The sequence below is a fragment of the Branchiostoma floridae genome, chromosome 1, assembly GCF_000003815.2.
Source record: "Branchiostoma floridae strain S238N-H82 chromosome 1, Bfl_VNyyK, whole genome shotgun sequence".
Classification (NCBI taxonomy): Eukaryota; Metazoa; Chordata; class Leptocardii; order Amphioxiformes; family Branchiostomatidae; genus Branchiostoma; species Branchiostoma floridae.
In genome coordinates, this window is record NC_049979.1 from 1,220,068 (window position 1) to 1,236,933 (window position 16,866).

A 16,866-nucleotide genomic window follows, 5' to 3' on the forward strand; every position below is an offset into this window, starting at 1 on the left:
GGTCCAGCATAACTTGTTATTTAGGTACTAGTATCTCGTGTTTCGCACAGGCTATGGTCAATTTCTATGTGGTAGTTGCCTCTTGTGCACAGGGAAAAGTGACATAAGTTTGGGCCCACTAGCAGCTTCCTTCGGGACTGCAGGGGCATTTTAGTCATAGATTTTGAATCAGGAGAAGCAAAGAATGCAGGAATGAAGTTTCTTATTTTTTTACCTCTCTTTGACCAAGATTCCTTGAAGACCAATGTAGCCGTAATGGTATGCAATGTAATCATAATGAAATATGCAAATAATGACTTGATTTGCACATTTGCTTAAGAAAATTTTATTCCAATTGTGCTAAATGACAGGTACTTGGTACTCACGTAACTTGAAGAAGAGAACACAGAGACAAACGTGCTAATTTGCATAATCAATAACAAAAAAAATTGTACACTATGCTTGTTTGCAACATGGATAACTTGAACAAGTGAATAAGAACGTGAATAACACGAATGAGTGTAACAAGATGCCCAGATACCAGATAAGGCCCAATATTAGTTCTATCATTATTACAAAATGTACCACCGATACTGGTATCACTTCTTACCGTCAACTATGCAATTTTTTCCAAAATAGGTTTGTATACATGTAGATATTGACAGAAAAAGCTTAAGAGAGTTCAAGAGACTGCCTGTGCCGCGGTGGAACATGTCAGCAAGGAACAGCACAAGATTGACTCATCCTCCTATGCAGATAGCCTGGAATCCAGCCGTACTGTGCGTTGGTCGCTCTGCTCCTGCCAGTACGTCTGGCATTCGTTAGCATTGGAACGATTGGCATTTGAATATTCGCACACTTTATGTGCGCGATTTCTGATTGGCTGTTGGCTCCAAGCCCCCTTCGCAAAGCACCACCAAGGTGGAAATCGAACACACAGAATCATGTTTACAGTTCGTAATCGAACGGAACACTACTTCTATCTTTCCCGCATTAGTGACGTAAGGACCGATCTTTCCAATGCTAACGAATGCCAGACGTGTTCGCAAGGAAGCAGAGCGACCAAAGCACAACACGGCTGGATTCCAGGCTACTATGCAGAGACATCCAACAGCCAAACTGCCTGTCTGGATGTACCCTGCTCTTTCAACCGTCACCCTTAGTTCCTGACCACCCTGCTTATAAATATTAATGAGGTTACCCTTATACATGCGAGACAGCTTTTGAAAATGGAAAGCCTATTCTCTGATTGGCTGACAGCTGGTTTGGGGGGGGGGGCGTCCACAGGAACTAAGAGTGACGGTTGAAAGAGCAGGGTACATTCAGACAGGCAGTTTGGCTGTTAGATGTCCCTGCGTAGGAGGATAGATAGACTGGGACAATGTTACTAAGTAATGTACTTGATCATGATCCTGACTTGTTTGCAAGGAGTGTGGGGGTGGGGGGGCATCCAGATCTGCCGACAACAGAGTACATCAAACAGGGACAGAGGGCGCCACTATCTCAGACCTGTGAATGACTAAGTGGGCGCGTTGATCTCATCCATATAATCAAATCGGTGCCCTTACTGGTCTCACATTTGCCATAGTTCTCTGCCATGTTCCAACTTTACTATGCTCACTCCACTCAAATCATGTTCCGATCCGTGTCTCCTTAGTGCTGCACTTACTGTATGGCATACATCTTGTACTGAACTGTCCCCAGTTCTTTCCTCTTTTTTCTCCATTCAACACCTGTCCACAAATGACCAGTTTCTCCTGATGACCCAGCTATACATAAATGGCCGTCATGTTCCTCCAGGCTTTTAGCTAGGATTTTGTAATAGGGAGTCCAGACTTATTGGTGAGTCGCGGTAAGTGACTATTGTTTGTAGGGGGGGGTCTGTGGGCATCCACCTTCCATGGTGCGGAGTTTTTGATGAATTAAGTTTAAAAAGTGCATTCTTAGGTATCCCAAGAGGCAAAAATACTGTTCCAGAGGTCACAGTAGAAGACTGTGACCACAGATGACCTGGTAGCATCCCTAGTCAATCAGACTTTCATGCTTGTCAGACAATTTTCTCCCCAGTGTAAGCGCGTCCAGGGGCATCAAATTTCTTGTTATTCTGAGAAAAGTGCATTCAGATGACGCGTTGACGCATGCCTGGCTAAAAGCCTGTGTTCCTCAAACATTCAGCTTTTGTGTGAACTTGCTGGTGTCTCTTCAAAGTGTTCAGGTGACGGAACCGTTTACTGCACAGTACACAGGTGTAGGGCTTCTCACCTGTGTGGGTACGCATGTGAGACTTTAGACTACCTGGCTCACTGAACTGCCTGCTACACTCCTTACACTTGTAAGGTTTTTCACCTGTGTGAGTGCGCACGTGCGTCTTCAGAGTTGCCCGCTCACTGAACTGCTTGCTGCACTCCTCACACTTGAAGGGTTTTTCTCCTGTGTGAGTTTTCATGTGATTCTTCAGAGCACCTGTCTGCCTGAACTGTTTGCTACACTCTTCACACTTAAAGGGTTTCTCACCTCTGTGAATTCGCATGTGGGTCTTCAGATTACCCAGCTGACTAAATTTTTTGTTACATTCCTCACACTTGTAGGGTTTCTCCCCTGTGTGAGTTTGCATGTGGAGTTTCAGATGATCCAGTGCACTGAACTGTTTGCCACACTTCTCACACATGTAGGGTTTCTCCCCTGTGTGAGTTCGCAAGTGACTCTTTAGACTACTTAGCCCACTGAACTGCCTGCTACACTCATTACACATGTACGGTTTCTCCCCTGTGTGAGTGCGCATGTGGGCATTCAGAGTATCCAGCAGTTTAAACTGTTTGCTGCACTTCTCACACAAGTAGGGTTTTTCACCTGTGTGACACCGCATATGTTTCTTCAGTTTACTCAGCTCAATGAACTGCTTGCTGCACTCCTCACACCTGTGGGGTTTCTCCCCTGTGTGAGTGCGCACATGACGCTTAAGACCACTCAGCTCAGAAAACTGTTTGCTGCACTCCTCACACTCGTAGGGTTTCTCCCCTGTATGAGTTCGCCTGTGTCTCTTCAGTGTAGTCAGCCTAGCAAACTGCTTACTGCACTCCTCACACCTGTAGGGTTTCTCACCTGTGTGAGTTCGCATGTGCCTTGTCAGGTCTGCCGCCCCACTGAACTGCCTGCTACACTCCTCACACTTGTAGGGTTTCTCACCTGTGTGAGTGAGCATGTGCGTTTTCAGAGTAGCCATCGTACCAAACTGCCTGGTGCGCTCTTTGCACGGGTACAATTTTGTGGCGGACAGTTTTGTGGCGACCTCTCCCTCACCTCCGTCTTCAGCATCAGCACAACAGTTGCTATATGTTGCCATGACAACAGCAGCCTACACCAATCTGCAAAGGACAAACGAAACAAAATTTCAGATTACACCATAGGTTAACCCTATCTAGACCGGAGGGGGGGGGGCTCACTTGTCACTACACTACATCCAGTAGATTTCTAGTAAAGGACATGCCCACATAACCCTCAAGGGGCATACCCATTGTAATGGGTAGAGTGTTCGCCTTGCATGTGAGTTCAATCCTGAGTTGTGAGTTCAATTTGGGGGACAAGTCATACCAAAGACTTTAACTTTTTCTGCTTAGCACTCAGCACTAATAGTAATAATGAGGAAGAGTATGGGCGTTAAACACACGTCACTACTACTAGCGGACTAGCTGGAGTGAGTTCACAAATGTGTGGACCCAGGGAGATGGGTGCCACCCCTAACCATCTGTTACAAATGTATGGGCAACTTTAACTTTTTTTAACACGCCCACATAGAGTCTTTCGCATGTAAAGTAGCCAATTATCACTTGTCTGGTGGCAAGCCAGGGGCATGGAGGAACAAAGATTGTCTGTCGATTATTGAGGAAATTTTCGTCTACCTTTTTTGATAGTTTTGCAGTAAAACCTGACTTTGTTAGGTAACTTATAGTGCTAGCACTGGTAATATGTTTCTTTTACATACAGTTTTTGAATTAACGCTAGTTCACCTTTATCCACGGGGTGACCTTTATCCGTTGTTTTTAAACATGGTATTTTAGGGATGTCCAGTTGTCAGATTGTGTTTTTAAATTGTAATATTTTCAAATCATGCAGTTTGAAACCGTCGTCATTCGACCTGATCCCTAGATACCCTGTCGTTAAGACCAACGGATATAGGTTACCCCGCGGATAAAGGTGAACTAGCGTTACAAGGTGTGATCTTTCAGTTTAAGGGTTTACAGCAATGTTTCTTCATTTGTTTCCTGTTCACAGAGGAGTTGCAAAAACATTGTTGTAAACCACATGGTCAGAATTTAGATATGTAACAGGGTTCTCCCCAGAATTTTTTAGTATAGTGGAGGGACTGGCAAAAATAACCCGAACCAACGCGCTGCAGTTTCATGAAAATGGGTTCATTTTGCAATGACAGGGGGTGTCAAATACTACAAGTATAATATATTATAGTGATTCCTTTGTTGTGAAGTGGCAAAACGACTATTGTTTTGATCATCGCCCATTCACAAGTTTTTGCAGACAATAAATGCCCACTGGAAAAGCGATGCCACTTGGCACAAAAAGCTGTGAATTTTCATTAATCTTAGCAAAACTAACCAAGAAAATAGGGAAGAAACACACTAAATTTCAAAAGTAGTATAGTGGAGCTGGGCTAGGAGTATAGTGGAGGGCCTCTGTTATTCCATCCTCTGGGGAGGACTCTGCGTAATGTGTACTAGTACATGTGTAGTAGTATCCATTACAACTGTATTTGATTACACTGCTGCTGGGATCCCTGACACGGGTGCGCGGCAGTTGGACAGTCTTCACACCGCGCTTCCATGCGGCTGTCCAGCGGGTTCACCCGTTAGACCGCACACAAACACAAACAAACACCAATGTGACACCAATAATTTCAATTTGTAAGCTAGCCTTGTCCGTCACAGAGGACGGAATGGGCAAAATTATTTTCCGTCCCCAGCTGCAAAATTCCGTCAAAGGACGGAAGGACGGGCGCTGGCTACAACCCTGCTCCTTACCCTATTGTCAATCGACCCCCATTGTTGTTGCGGATCTCGTTCCCAGGGTAGTTCTAGTGGTTAGTGAGTGCAATGTGTTACTGCTCTGGGCACGAGAGGAACCCCAATGGGCAACAATGGCGGGTCGATTGATGATACGAAAATAGTGGGGACAGGCCGTAAACAGTGCCGGCACAGGTAGCGCAGGGAGTTTTGGACCCGAAAAAAACAGCGGGTCAGCTATAAGCGGGAGCAAAAAAAAAAAACAGTCGCACTGCAGCTAGGGCTGTACCAAGGAGACACAATAAAATCACATCTATGACGTCATGTTACGTCATAACGATACCAAAATTACGGGAAAGATTACATATTATCATTCTCCGCAAATTTGGTGATCGCACACGAAGCCGTTTGAAAATAATACAAGGGGAGGGGGCTTGAATTGATTCTACAACATGGCCTTGGGTAACATTTCCGTAACCCCCAAATGACCCTCCCTTTGTTTACTCTTTCTCTATTGGTACATGTGTATGAGACTTTTCAACATGGACCTCTCAATATTTCTTGAATGCAAAGTAGGAGAATTAGACGATAACTGATTCCATAACTTGTTTCTTGCTCTAGTCTCAGCTCTAGTCTCTAAGTTTACTTTCGAGCGGCTGCAGGAGGAACAAATTTTTACGAAGTGTCAACAAGATAATTTCTCCCTTGAAATCTACATATTTTACCGAGCGAATACAGCATTGTCTTCTTACCTGGATGTTCAGCTAATCCTATAGTGTGTTAACACTATAAAAGTTGTATTTTCTATATATATCGCAGCGAGACGGGCAAAACCACTTCAGTTCCGCGTCCCACGCCGTCTCCGATCAGACAGGAAGTACTAGAAGTCTGACGCTTAACCCAGAAGTGCTCTTTTGACCTAGCGGATTATGGAAATTTGCATAATTTACATGTTTTAGATTTAGATTTATGTTGTTGTTGTTGCTGCTGTTGTCTGCGATTTAATGAAATTGCAGACAATGCAAGTACATGGCAAACCCGGATAGCTTTAATAGCTGATACATGTATTTTGTGCCAACATAACTTCTCATAGAATACAGATAATGAACTTTATAAATGGTTTGCATACTTCAAGTATTAAAAACAATAAGACTTGACACAAACCTTGAGACAGAACAACACAAGTTAAACTTGATATATAGGTTTGAATCCTATGGTCCACACGACAATGGTCTTTGGACAAATTATATGACCTCTCTGAATCTAATTTGCATAGTTAATGAGGAAATTGTCTAAAATTGTCTCAGCTCCATTATTAGAAGCGATTATTGCAAAATGCGACATTTGTAGCTGAGAAAGAGATGAATGTCAATAGATAAATATTATGCAAATAAAAATTTGCACAATTAATGAGAAAATGTGTGTGTGTGTGACCATGATGACTATAGCGAATGCCAAGGTGGGTTGTTTGATCCTATGTTAGGCCATGTTGATTTGATTATATGGATGACATCCTCTGGGAACTCCATAACTGATGCGGGCGAGCGAATAAAAAAAAAGTTTGCCCCCCCCCCCAAAAAGTTGCCTCCAGTATGAAATCAAAGTGGCCAGGAAGGTTTAACATAGGACTAAACACACATAGTATGGTATACGAACAGTTAGGTGTATGGACCAGTACATTATACGGGTGCAAGACATTTTTTTTTCTTCTTGGACCAATCCGAAAAAAAAACAGACCTGGAAAAAAAAATCAGAGGAACAGGTTGTGCCAATTACAAAATGGACACACTATGTCGGCAGGCATTTGGGGTCTTACCGGGGACCAAGAAGACAACAAGAGGAAGTCAAGTAGAGTTTTATGGTCAATTGTACCAGGTTTTTACAGTCAAAGGAACAGAGACAGTTAGCCTTTATTACTTGGAGATGGGATTTTTAGATGCCAGTGGGAGTCCAATAATCCACCAAACAGATTCCTTTGTAGCAAAACTGACCAATTACCATTGTTTTGAGTATTGCCAGTTCTCAAGTTTCCACAGACAATCAGGTCCAGGTTCAGATCTGGACCTGAAAATGATGCCCTGGACCTGAACGGGACCTGAATTTTCTGTACTGGTACCTTCCCATACCAACAGTAGATTTTTTTTCTTTCTGTCCTTTCACATCTTATTCTTTGACTTTAGATTTATTTTGGCATTCTATGGCATTAGACTATGATTAGTTATCTGTTTTCTGATACTTTTTTTTCAATCTACAGAATATTTTTGCTCATTTACAGCTGCTTTGCACAATTTATTGTGTGGTCGAAAACTTTTTTTTTTTTGAAACAGCCGAAAATTGGTGCGAGCGCGGATGTCATCCATATAATCAAATCAACATGGCCTTAGTAGATATTTATGACATTGGAATATCGATGAGGTTTTGGGCCCCCCCCTAGCGACTGGTTATGGTAGTGCAGCAGAACTTAATTCTAGGTTTGACATCTTGTGTTCTGGACATGCTATGGTCATGATTTCTGAGTGGTATGTCCAAATGTACAGATGCTCATGGGAAGTCCATCTGTACATTTGGCCCCCTAGTGGCTTTGTTTGGAACTGCAGGGCCCAATTTTGTTTCAGATTTTAAAAAAGAGAAAAACTCAAGACAAATTGATGTTAGCATTACTCATTCAGGTTTAATGTTTGTATCCCACCTGAACACAAACTTATTTATTTTCAAACATTGTTCTCTTCCCCATTCCAACAAATTGTACAGAATTCAAATTGTACAAAACCCACAGTGATATTCACATACACAGATTTATCACTTAACAGCAGCACCATCATCTTCATTAACCTTGTCACCACAAAAGTAGAATCTCTGGAAAACTTCAAAAGTTGTCAGAGGATATTGTTGTGCAGAAGTTCCTTACAGTTGTAAAGAGGCTATGAAACATACAGAAGTACAGCCTGAAGATGCCAATTTCTGACATGTAAGGCCACACTTACTTCATTTTATCAATGACATCTGTGCATGTATTGATTTTAGTCTGTTTACAAAAAAAAAAAAAAAAGAAGAAAAGAAAATGGCCAAATGTAACCCAACAGCATCCCTGGTAAATCAGAATTCTCTGTGTCACTTACAGTCTTACATGTACAAATACATGGTCAACATAAGACAAATCAAGGCTGGGAAAGAATGGGCTAGATGTGGTTTGGCAGCATTTTGTTTTGCTTGATTTTTCTTTCTTCTTTTGCCCTTGTGCATTAGTTTCGGGGTCTGCAGAGGATGTCATCCATAGAATTAAGTCAGCGTGATGGACTGTGGTTACACTCTTATGTTTCAATACCCCTACGACTATGTTCTGACACCCCCTAACCCGAATCTATCATTTACAGGCATCATAGTCTGATGCATAGCAGCTACAGACATTGACAATAAACCTATAACCCTGTCCCTAATCCCAACATAGCCCAACCCCAACATATGGGAGTCAGAACATAGCGTGTTGGCGCATAGAGGTGTTGCAACACAGGGCAGGCCCCATGGAATCTAGCTGTGCTACGGAACATAGTCTGACTTAATCTGTGCCAGTTTTTCAAAGTCCCGTTTGTAGAGTTTGTTGAGCAGCTGTGGAAGCTCGATAACGCATCCCCTATCCTCGAACTCGTGACAGTAGTCCAGGATGTAACGGACGCACCGCGGCGTCGCGTCATCCTCCATGCACGGGGCGTAGGAACACGGGCACTTTGGGTTCTTGTCGTCAAATACGCACCTTTCACCTTCCTACAGAAAGAAGATAAATTAAACAAATGTAGTTACTTTTGCCAAGAGGTTTATGTTCTCAGTAGCATTCTTGTGTGTGTTTTCTGATGGACAGTGTAACTCTATAATCGGGCTGAATCGGGCTACCCAGGAGTCCGAAAATACCAATAAACAATAATAAATAATAATAGAGTACCTTAACTAATGGATCAATTGTATTGACATTTGCTATGGGTGTAGATCTAGACGAGATTTTGAGATGATTACATTTTTTCCCCAAGGGCTTATTTCGGTATTGCAGCAAAACTTCTGGATTTGATGTCTCGAGTTCTACACATGCTATTGTCATCCTTTTTTTAGTGGTAGATTATAAGCTCTTGGGGAGAGAGTACATGTAAGTGGTGTAGGTTTGGACCCTCTATTCTAACTGCAGGAGCCACTTAGTTTCAGACTTTGAAAGAGAAATAACCAAGAGGGCATTGGCTGATTGTTATGTTTTTTTTACATGTACATAATTGAAGTGATGATAATTGTTGGGCTCCCTTGGAAATAAGATTTTTGTTAAAGATTAATAAATGAATAAATGCTTATTTCACCTATATTTGCAGGGACATAATTTTGCAGTAAGAAGGAAAAGGTGGTTTTCAGCATCAACACATGTTACAGAGTTAAATGTTTTACATTGGAAGCACATATTTTCAGTGTCATGAATTAAAACTGTGTACAAGTACAGTACACATTGAGCAACTATCCATGTAGTAAAGCCACTACCTCAGAGTAGTCAGGTCCATTGAACTCTTCCAGATCTTCCTTCATGGTCTCGAACTTGTAGAGGCTCATGGGACTGTTCTGACTGGTGCAGGTAATCCTGGGAATGGAGCTGCTCACGTTCTGGACCCAGAGCTCGTGCGCAGCCAGCCACTGTCCGTAGGAATACTTCCTATCTGGGTTTCCTACACAAAAAAACACCAAACATCACACACTTGTGACATTCTGGACCCAGAGCTCGTGCGCAGCCAGCCACTGTCCGTAGGAATACTTCCTATCTGGGTTTCCTACACAAAAAAACACCAAACATCACACACTTGTGACATTCTGGACCCAGAGCTCGTGCGCAGCCAGCCACTGTCCGTAGGAATACTTTCTGTCTGGATTTCCTGTACATAAAATATCAGATACATCATCAATTTCTTATGTTCTGGACCCAGAGCTTGCACACAGCCAGTCACAACCCGTAGGACCGTACTTTCTATCTGGGTTTCCTAAACATGAAATACATGTATCAGAAACATGGTCAGCAGCCAACACTGTCCGTAGGAATACTTCCTATCTGGGTTTCCTGTACATAAAAACACCAAACATTGGACGCTTGTGACATTCTGAACCCAGAGCTCGTACGCAGCCAACCACTGTCCGTAGGAATACTTCCTATCTGGGTTTCCTGAACATAAAAACACCAAATATCAAACTCCAAACATCAGACACTTGTGACATTCTGGACCTAGAGCTCGTAGGCAGCCAGCCACTGTCCGTAGGAATACTTCCTATCTGGGTTTCCTGTACACAAAGTATCAGATACATCATCAATTTCTTATGTTCTGGACCAGGAGCTTGCACACAGCCAGTCACAAACTGTAGGAATACTTTCTATCTGGGTTTCCTGTACATAAAAACACAAAACATCAGACACTTGTGACATTCTGGACCCAGAGCTTGTAGACTGCCAGCCACTGTCCGTAGGAATACTTCCTATCTGGGTTTCCTAAACATAAAAACACCAAACATCAAACTCCAAAGATTGGACACTTGTGACATTGTGGACCCACAGCTCATACGCAGCCAAACACTGTCCGAAGGAATACTTTCTATCTGGGTTTCCTAAACATAAAAACACCAAACATTGGACGCTTGTGACATTCTGGACCTAGAGCTCGTAGGCAGCCAGCCACTGTCCGTAGGAATACTTCCTATCTGGGTTTCCTGTACACAAAATATCAGATACATCATCAATTTCTTATGTTCTGGACCCAGAGCTTGCATACAGCCAGTCACAAACTGTAGAAGTACTTTCTATCTGGGTTTCCTACACAAAAAACACCAAACATCAGACACTTGTGACATTCTGGACCCAGAGCTCGTGTGCAACCAGCCACTGTCCGTAGGAATACTTCCTATCTGGGTTTCCTAAACAGAAGAACACCAAACATCAGACACTTGTGACATTCTGGACCCACAGCTCATGTGCAGCCAGCCACTGTCCGTAGGAATACTTCCTATCTGGGTTTCCTGTACATAAAAACAACAAATATCAAACTCCAAACATTTGACACTTATGACATTCTGGACCCAGAGCTCGTATGCAGCCAGCCACTATCCGTACGAATACTTCCTATCTGGGTTTCCTGTACACAAAATATCAGATATATCATCAATTTCTTATGTTCTGGACCCTGAGAGCTTGCACGCAGCCAGTCACAAACTGTAGAGGTACTTTCTATCTGGGTTTCCTACACAAAAAACACCAAACATCAGACACTTGTGACTTTTTGGACCCAGAGCTCGTAGACTGCCAGCCACTGTCCGTAGGAATACAAAGTCTCTATCTGGGTTTCCTCAACATGAAATACATGTATCAGAAACGTGGTCAGAAGCCAACAATGGCCATAGGAATACTTTCTATCTGGATTTCCTACAAAAACCCCAAATATCAGCCACTTGTGACGTTCTGGACCCAAAGCTCGTACGCAGCCAGCCACTGTCCGTAGGAATACTTCCTATCTGGGTTTCCTAAACATAAAAACACCAAAAATCAAACACCAAACATCAGACTCTTGTGACATTCTGGACCCAGAGCTCATGTGCAGCCAACACTGTCCGTAGGAATACTTTCTATCTGGGTTTCCTGTACAAAAAACACCAAACTCCAAACATTGGACACTTGTGACACTCTGGACCCAGAGCTCTTATGCAGCCAACACTGTCCGTAGGAATACTTTCTATCTGGGTTTCCTAAACATAAAAACACCAAACATCAAACTCCAAACATCACACACTTGTGACATTCTGGACCCAGAGCTCGTGTGCAGCCAACACTGTCCGTAGGAATACTTTCTATCTGGGTTTCCTGTACATAAAACACCAAACTCCAAACATTGGACACTTGTGACACTCTGGACCCAGAGCTCTTATGCAGCCAACACTGTCCGTAGGAATACTTTCTATCTGGATTTCCTGTACATAAAAACACCAAACATCACACACTTGTGACACTCTGGACCCACAGCTCCTAGGCAGCCAGCCACTGTCCGTAGGAATACTTTCTATCTGGGTTTCCTGTACAAAAAAACACCAAACTCCAAAGATTGGACACTTGTGACATTTTGGACCCAGAGCTCGAGTGCAGCCAGCCACTGTCCGTAGGAATACTTCCTATCTGGGTTTCCTACACAAAAAAACACCAAACATCAGACACTTGTGACTTTTTGGACCCAGAGCTCGTAGGTAGGCAACCGCTGTCCGTAGGAATACTTCCTATCTGGGTTTCCTGTACACAAAATATCAGATACATCATCAATTTCTTATGTTCTGGACCCAGAGCTTGCACACAGCCAGTCACAACCCGTAGGACCGTACTTTCTATCTGGGTTTCCTAAACATGAAATACATGTATCAGAAACATGGTCAGCAGCCAACACTGTCCATAGGAATACTTTCTATCTGGGTTTCCTAAACATAAGAACACCAAACATCACACACTTGTGACATTCCAGACACAGAGCTTGTATGCAGTCAACTACTGCCCGTAGAAATATACTTTTTCTTTGGTTACCAAAACCAAACATCATGAACTTTCCAAAGCAAACGTCACGAACATCCATCCGTGAGTCCATCCATCCATCAATCTATCCATCATACGTTAGCCCACCTGCAGTTTTGAGTTCCTGTGAAAGTAGACTCTGCTCCTGTGGCTGTTCCTTTGTGCCCTGTGCCTGTTTGTTTGTGTCCTGTGCCTGTTTGCTTCCCTCCTGTGCCTGTTTGTTTGTGTCCTGTGCCTGTTTGCTGGCAGGCTTCGAGCTCCATCTGATGCTCACAGCCTGCTGCCTGCCTGGGTCAGGCCTGACCTGTCTCCACCACAGCTGTGGGACGTACAGCAGGTCACCTTCCTCCAGCTCTGCCTGCTGGTACTGCACATCGGCCACTCTGGGGAGACACAGGGAACACAAACTTCAGAACAGGTAATACAAACATCAGAACAGGTAATACAGCTATCAGAACAGGCAATACAGACATCAGAACAGGTAATGCAGACTTCAGAACAGGCAATAGAAATAGGTAATGCTTTCCAAGCAGAGGTTCCGTTCTGATTATTTTTTAAAAATCTGCATTTAGGCACAACGTTGGTGGCATATTCAGCCAAGGACCTCGTGGTTATGGGCCAACCTCCATGACGTTATGGCACACAACCCCACCATCAGGCATAGCTATGTGTGACCCTAATCTGACCTTGGATACTTGTCCATATCCACAGAGTTGACATCCACAGGAGAGACTCCGAGCACCTCTGCCTCATCTGCATACACGTCGTTAGAATGTAGCGGTGACACCAGAAGTACCGTCCGGGGCCCACGCAGGACTACTAACAGGTTCTACATGTGTACAAACGAGTGTCATCATCACAAGCAGGGCTCGAAATACCACCTGCATATGCAGGTAAAATTAGAGCTGTGCAGGTATTTCTGGTGTCTACCTGCACCTAACCTGCACTGGCTCATGTACTGGGTTTTATACATAAATGTTCTATGATGTAGACGAATGGATTGTTATTAGCTGCATTGACTGTTACCACCTATTAAGTATGAAATAAAAAAAATAGCAATGGTTCCTCAACAATTCTAGTATTCTTCCTAAATTCAGAGTGGTGCAGGTAAAATTTGTCTGGTGCAGGTAATTTTCTGTGCAGGTATGTAGAAAAAAGTATTTCCAGTGCTGACAAGGCAATGGCATTTATTTCAGCACCAAGGACATGTCCTTCTACAAAGGCCATGTTGTATTGATTATATGGATGACATCTCGGCATGCATCAATTTTCACCAGGTTAAAGAAATGTTTTGACTTAATTATTCATAGTATAAAGAAACAGTTGTAAAATTAGCACATATATGCTGTAAATTGAAAAAAAAATATTGGAAAACAGATACGACACCATGACTTGCATCTTCAATGTACAAAATGCACATGTATTTGTAATGTACTAGTACTACACATTTGTTTCAACTGCAAACATCAAACAACCTAAAAACTTCTTTCCTCTTCCTACAAAATGGAAAAAGGATCGAAGTAAAGGGTTCCTTTCTCCAGTGCTGAAGTTACGTCAGCATTGGCTGTCCGATGGTCAGACGACTTCAGCATTGGTAAACTCTGAATCAGCACTAGAAACCGAGAGCTGAGAGCACCTTCTGCACTGGAAAAATATCCTACCTCTTGGGTGTCAATGTGCAGTCTGTCCTCCCCACTGTCTGTATGGAGCTGACCTACCTCCTGTGTGTCTATGTGCAGTCTGTCCTCCCCACTGCCTGTATGGAGCTGACCTACCTCCTGTGTGTCTATGTGCAGTCTGTCCTCCCCAGTGCCTGTATGGAGCTGACCTACCTCCTGTGTGTCTATGTGCAGTCTGTCCTCCCCACTGTCTGTATGGAGCTGACCTACCTCCTGTGTGTCTATGTGCAGTCTGTCCTCCCCACTGCCCATATGGAGCTGACCTACCTCCTGTGTGTCTATGTGCAGTTTGTCCTCCCCACTACCTGTATGGAGCTGACCTACCTCCTGTGTGTCTATGTGCAGTCTGTCCTCCCCACTGCCTGTATGGAGCTGACCTACCTCCTGTGTGTCTATGTGCAGTCTGCCCTCCCCACTGCCCATATGGAGCTGACCTACCTCCTGTGTGTCTATGTGCAGTCTGTCCTCCCCAGTGCCTGTATGGAGCTGAGTGGTGAAAGACTGGGAGAACATCTCCTCACAGCGCAGACACGTGGGCAGCATCACATCCTCTGGAGCAGGGAGGACACAAATGGGATTGTCACAGGAAACAGTCAAGTTTCATCAAGTTGGCAGAATAAAAGATATAAGATATTGAAGATTTCTTTTCACACAACCAGTAAATTCTTGCATTATCGCCACAAAAAGGTGCCACCTACATCAGCTACATTTGCGATGAGAAGCAATTAACTTCAGTTAGAAGCTCAGACTGAAGAAGGTGTCTGAGAGACATTGAAACATATTTACTGGTTGTACAAAAAGAATCTTCAATATCCAGTAAAACTTGCTCTGACAACATGTTAGTTAGCTAAAATCCTTCCCATACATTTTGTTCTTTTGAGGCTGTGCTCATTGCTGATTCTGTAGGCCACAAGGACATTACTTTTACAAGAATGTGTTCCTCACTCATGATCTTTCTCATAAGGGCTGAGTGCTTAGCAGAGAATGTATTTTGTTAAAGTCTTAAACTTGAGTATTTCAACTTGAGTATGAACTGTTCAAGGTTAAACGTTTAACCCCCAACCTACCAAATACAGTACAAGGCAAATGCTTAGATCAACCTTACTGCCCATTGCACTGATCAGTTTTGTTGTAGCCCTGTGAAATGCTGTCCCCTAGCAGTTTAAGAGAAAACTGCAATTGCTTCATCACAAAAAAAAAAAAAAAAAACAGATGACAAAACCTACTCTTCATGTCAGGATTCAGTTCTTTGGCCTTGTTCTGGTTTCCGTCCTGTTGTGTGTTGAAATGTTGCTTTAGATACTCTTCATCCCACAGCGTGAGGGCGGGCCAGTGTTTTGCCCCACCTGGAAGTAGAACATGTCACACATAACAAGGAGTGAATTTCTGCAAAACTATCAATTCTCACTCAGAAAAGTTTTTGTCCTAACAGGTGTAACATCAACAGATACTAATAATGGAAATGAGGCTAATTTGAATAATTGATGCCTGTTTAATACCTTCCAGAAATGTAACATCTGATTGGTAATACATTTGTACCAGCCAAATGAAACAAGACAGTGTGCAAACCTATGCAAAAGTTAATCTCCAAGCAGATGTAAGGAGGATCCAGCTAATCACCAGTGTTCTATAACACATAAACTGTTAAATGTTTTTGAAACATTTAGTACTGTTATTGCAGTATTTTTGAAAGGTTTATAGTCACTCAATCCAGGTGAAAATTCCTTAGGCTAGCAATTACAGCTTGATCATTGAAATGTACAAATCCCTAAGCTTAATAGCTTAATTGAATACATGTACTAATTATTGGACCAATTAAAACGATGGACCAATAATCTAAGCAGATGACACATTCGATAAAACGTTTGATATTACAAGACAGCACATAAACGTTGATGACAATCGTTTTTTTTTTATTACATTGCAGGCAACAAGTATTGTAAAACTACTAAAAGCAATCAACAGGGAATCTCCAAGGAGATGTAGAATGGCAAAATCGTAACTTTTCTCGGCTCAACATCCTGGGTGACCTTACACAACTACAGACCGTCTTTTCTGAGGGACAGGGTTACTTGGATACTTGGAGACTAAGTACGATCCCCTGCAGTACGTCTAGTCGTACCTTTAAACAGCAGTGGTCTGTGCTTCGCCACGAAGTGCTGGTGGAAGTCCTGCGGGGAGATCATGTAGGGAAGGGCCGTCACGGCTCCGGCGGGCTCGCGGTGAGACCCGAACGGGCGCCCGTGCCCTCGTCCCCGCCGCCGCTCGGGCGTTTCCTCGTCTCCTGGCACCACAGCGCTTCCGCGGGGACAGTCACCCTTCGTGCAGAATTCTGCACCCTCTTCTGACGGTGAACTTTGTGTGTTGCCGTCATTGTTCTCGCCACCAGACACCTTCAAGTACAGCAGAGGTGCGAGCACAACTAACAGAAAATATCTCGGCAACATCGTAGAGTAGTCTTCTGATCAAATAACACGTTGTGCTGCAGAAAGCTGACGAACCAGTTCACCAGTCCATGATCCAGTTTACTTTAATTACATACGGCCCGAGCGCCTGTTGTGTGTCACAGTTTGAAGAATCCAACAGGAAGTAAAAAGTTGTGTCATCGAATCTCAGGCTGGACGAATTGCGCACT

At 43.3% G+C, this 16,866-nt stretch overlaps 2 protein-coding genes across 5 annotated transcripts; both read right to left on the bottom strand.

Moving 5' to 3' along the window:
• Nucleotides 1–1,999: 1,999 nt before the first annotated feature.
• On the bottom strand, nt 2,000–5,873 carry LOC118412924 (zinc finger protein 234-like). 2 transcript variants are annotated; one of them, XM_035815993.1, is made up of 3 exons: nt 5,747–5,873; nt 3,234–3,344; nt 2,000–3,065 (listed from the first exon to the last, which is right to left on the bottom strand). In XM_035815993.1, the coding sequence occupies exons 2-3, from the start codon at nt 3,320–3,322 to the stop codon at nt 2,126–2,128; spliced, it is 1,029 nt and encodes a 342-aa protein (XP_035671886.1). In that variant the 5' UTR covers nt 3,323–3,344; nt 5,747–5,873; the 3' UTR covers nt 2,000–2,125. The 2 variants fall into 2 exon arrangements, with proteins under 2 accessions (XP_035671886.1, XP_035671877.1); XM_035815984.1 differs by lacking the exons at nt 3,234–3,344; nt 5,747–5,873 and having other exon boundaries at nt 2,000–3,220.
• Nucleotides 5,874–8,266: 2,393 nt separating this feature from the next.
• On the bottom strand, nt 8,267–16,837 carry LOC118421602 (bifunctional peptidase and arginyl-hydroxylase JMJD5-like). 3 transcript variants are annotated; one of them, XR_004831853.1, is made up of 8 exons: nt 16,354–16,837; nt 15,458–15,577; nt 14,670–14,782; nt 13,239–13,381; nt 12,767–12,935; nt 12,661–12,724; nt 9,507–9,790; nt 8,267–8,756 (listed from the first exon to the last, which is right to left on the bottom strand). XR_004831853.1 is itself a non-coding variant. In XM_035828963.1 (7 exons), exons 1-7 carry the CDS (start codon nt 16,676–16,678, stop codon nt 9,813–9,815), a joined length of 1,014 nt encoding a protein of 337 aa, XP_035684856.1. In that variant the 5' UTR covers nt 16,679–16,837; the 3' UTR covers nt 9,809–9,812. The 3 variants fall into 3 exon arrangements, 2 of the variants coding, with proteins under 2 accessions (XP_035684856.1, XP_035684865.1); XM_035828963.1 differs by lacking the exons at nt 8,267–8,756; nt 9,507–9,790 and adding an exon at nt 9,809–9,892; XM_035828972.1 differs by lacking the exons at nt 8,267–8,756; nt 9,507–9,790 and adding an exon at nt 10,645–10,715.
• Between the last annotated feature and the right edge of the window lie 29 nt (nt 16,838–16,866).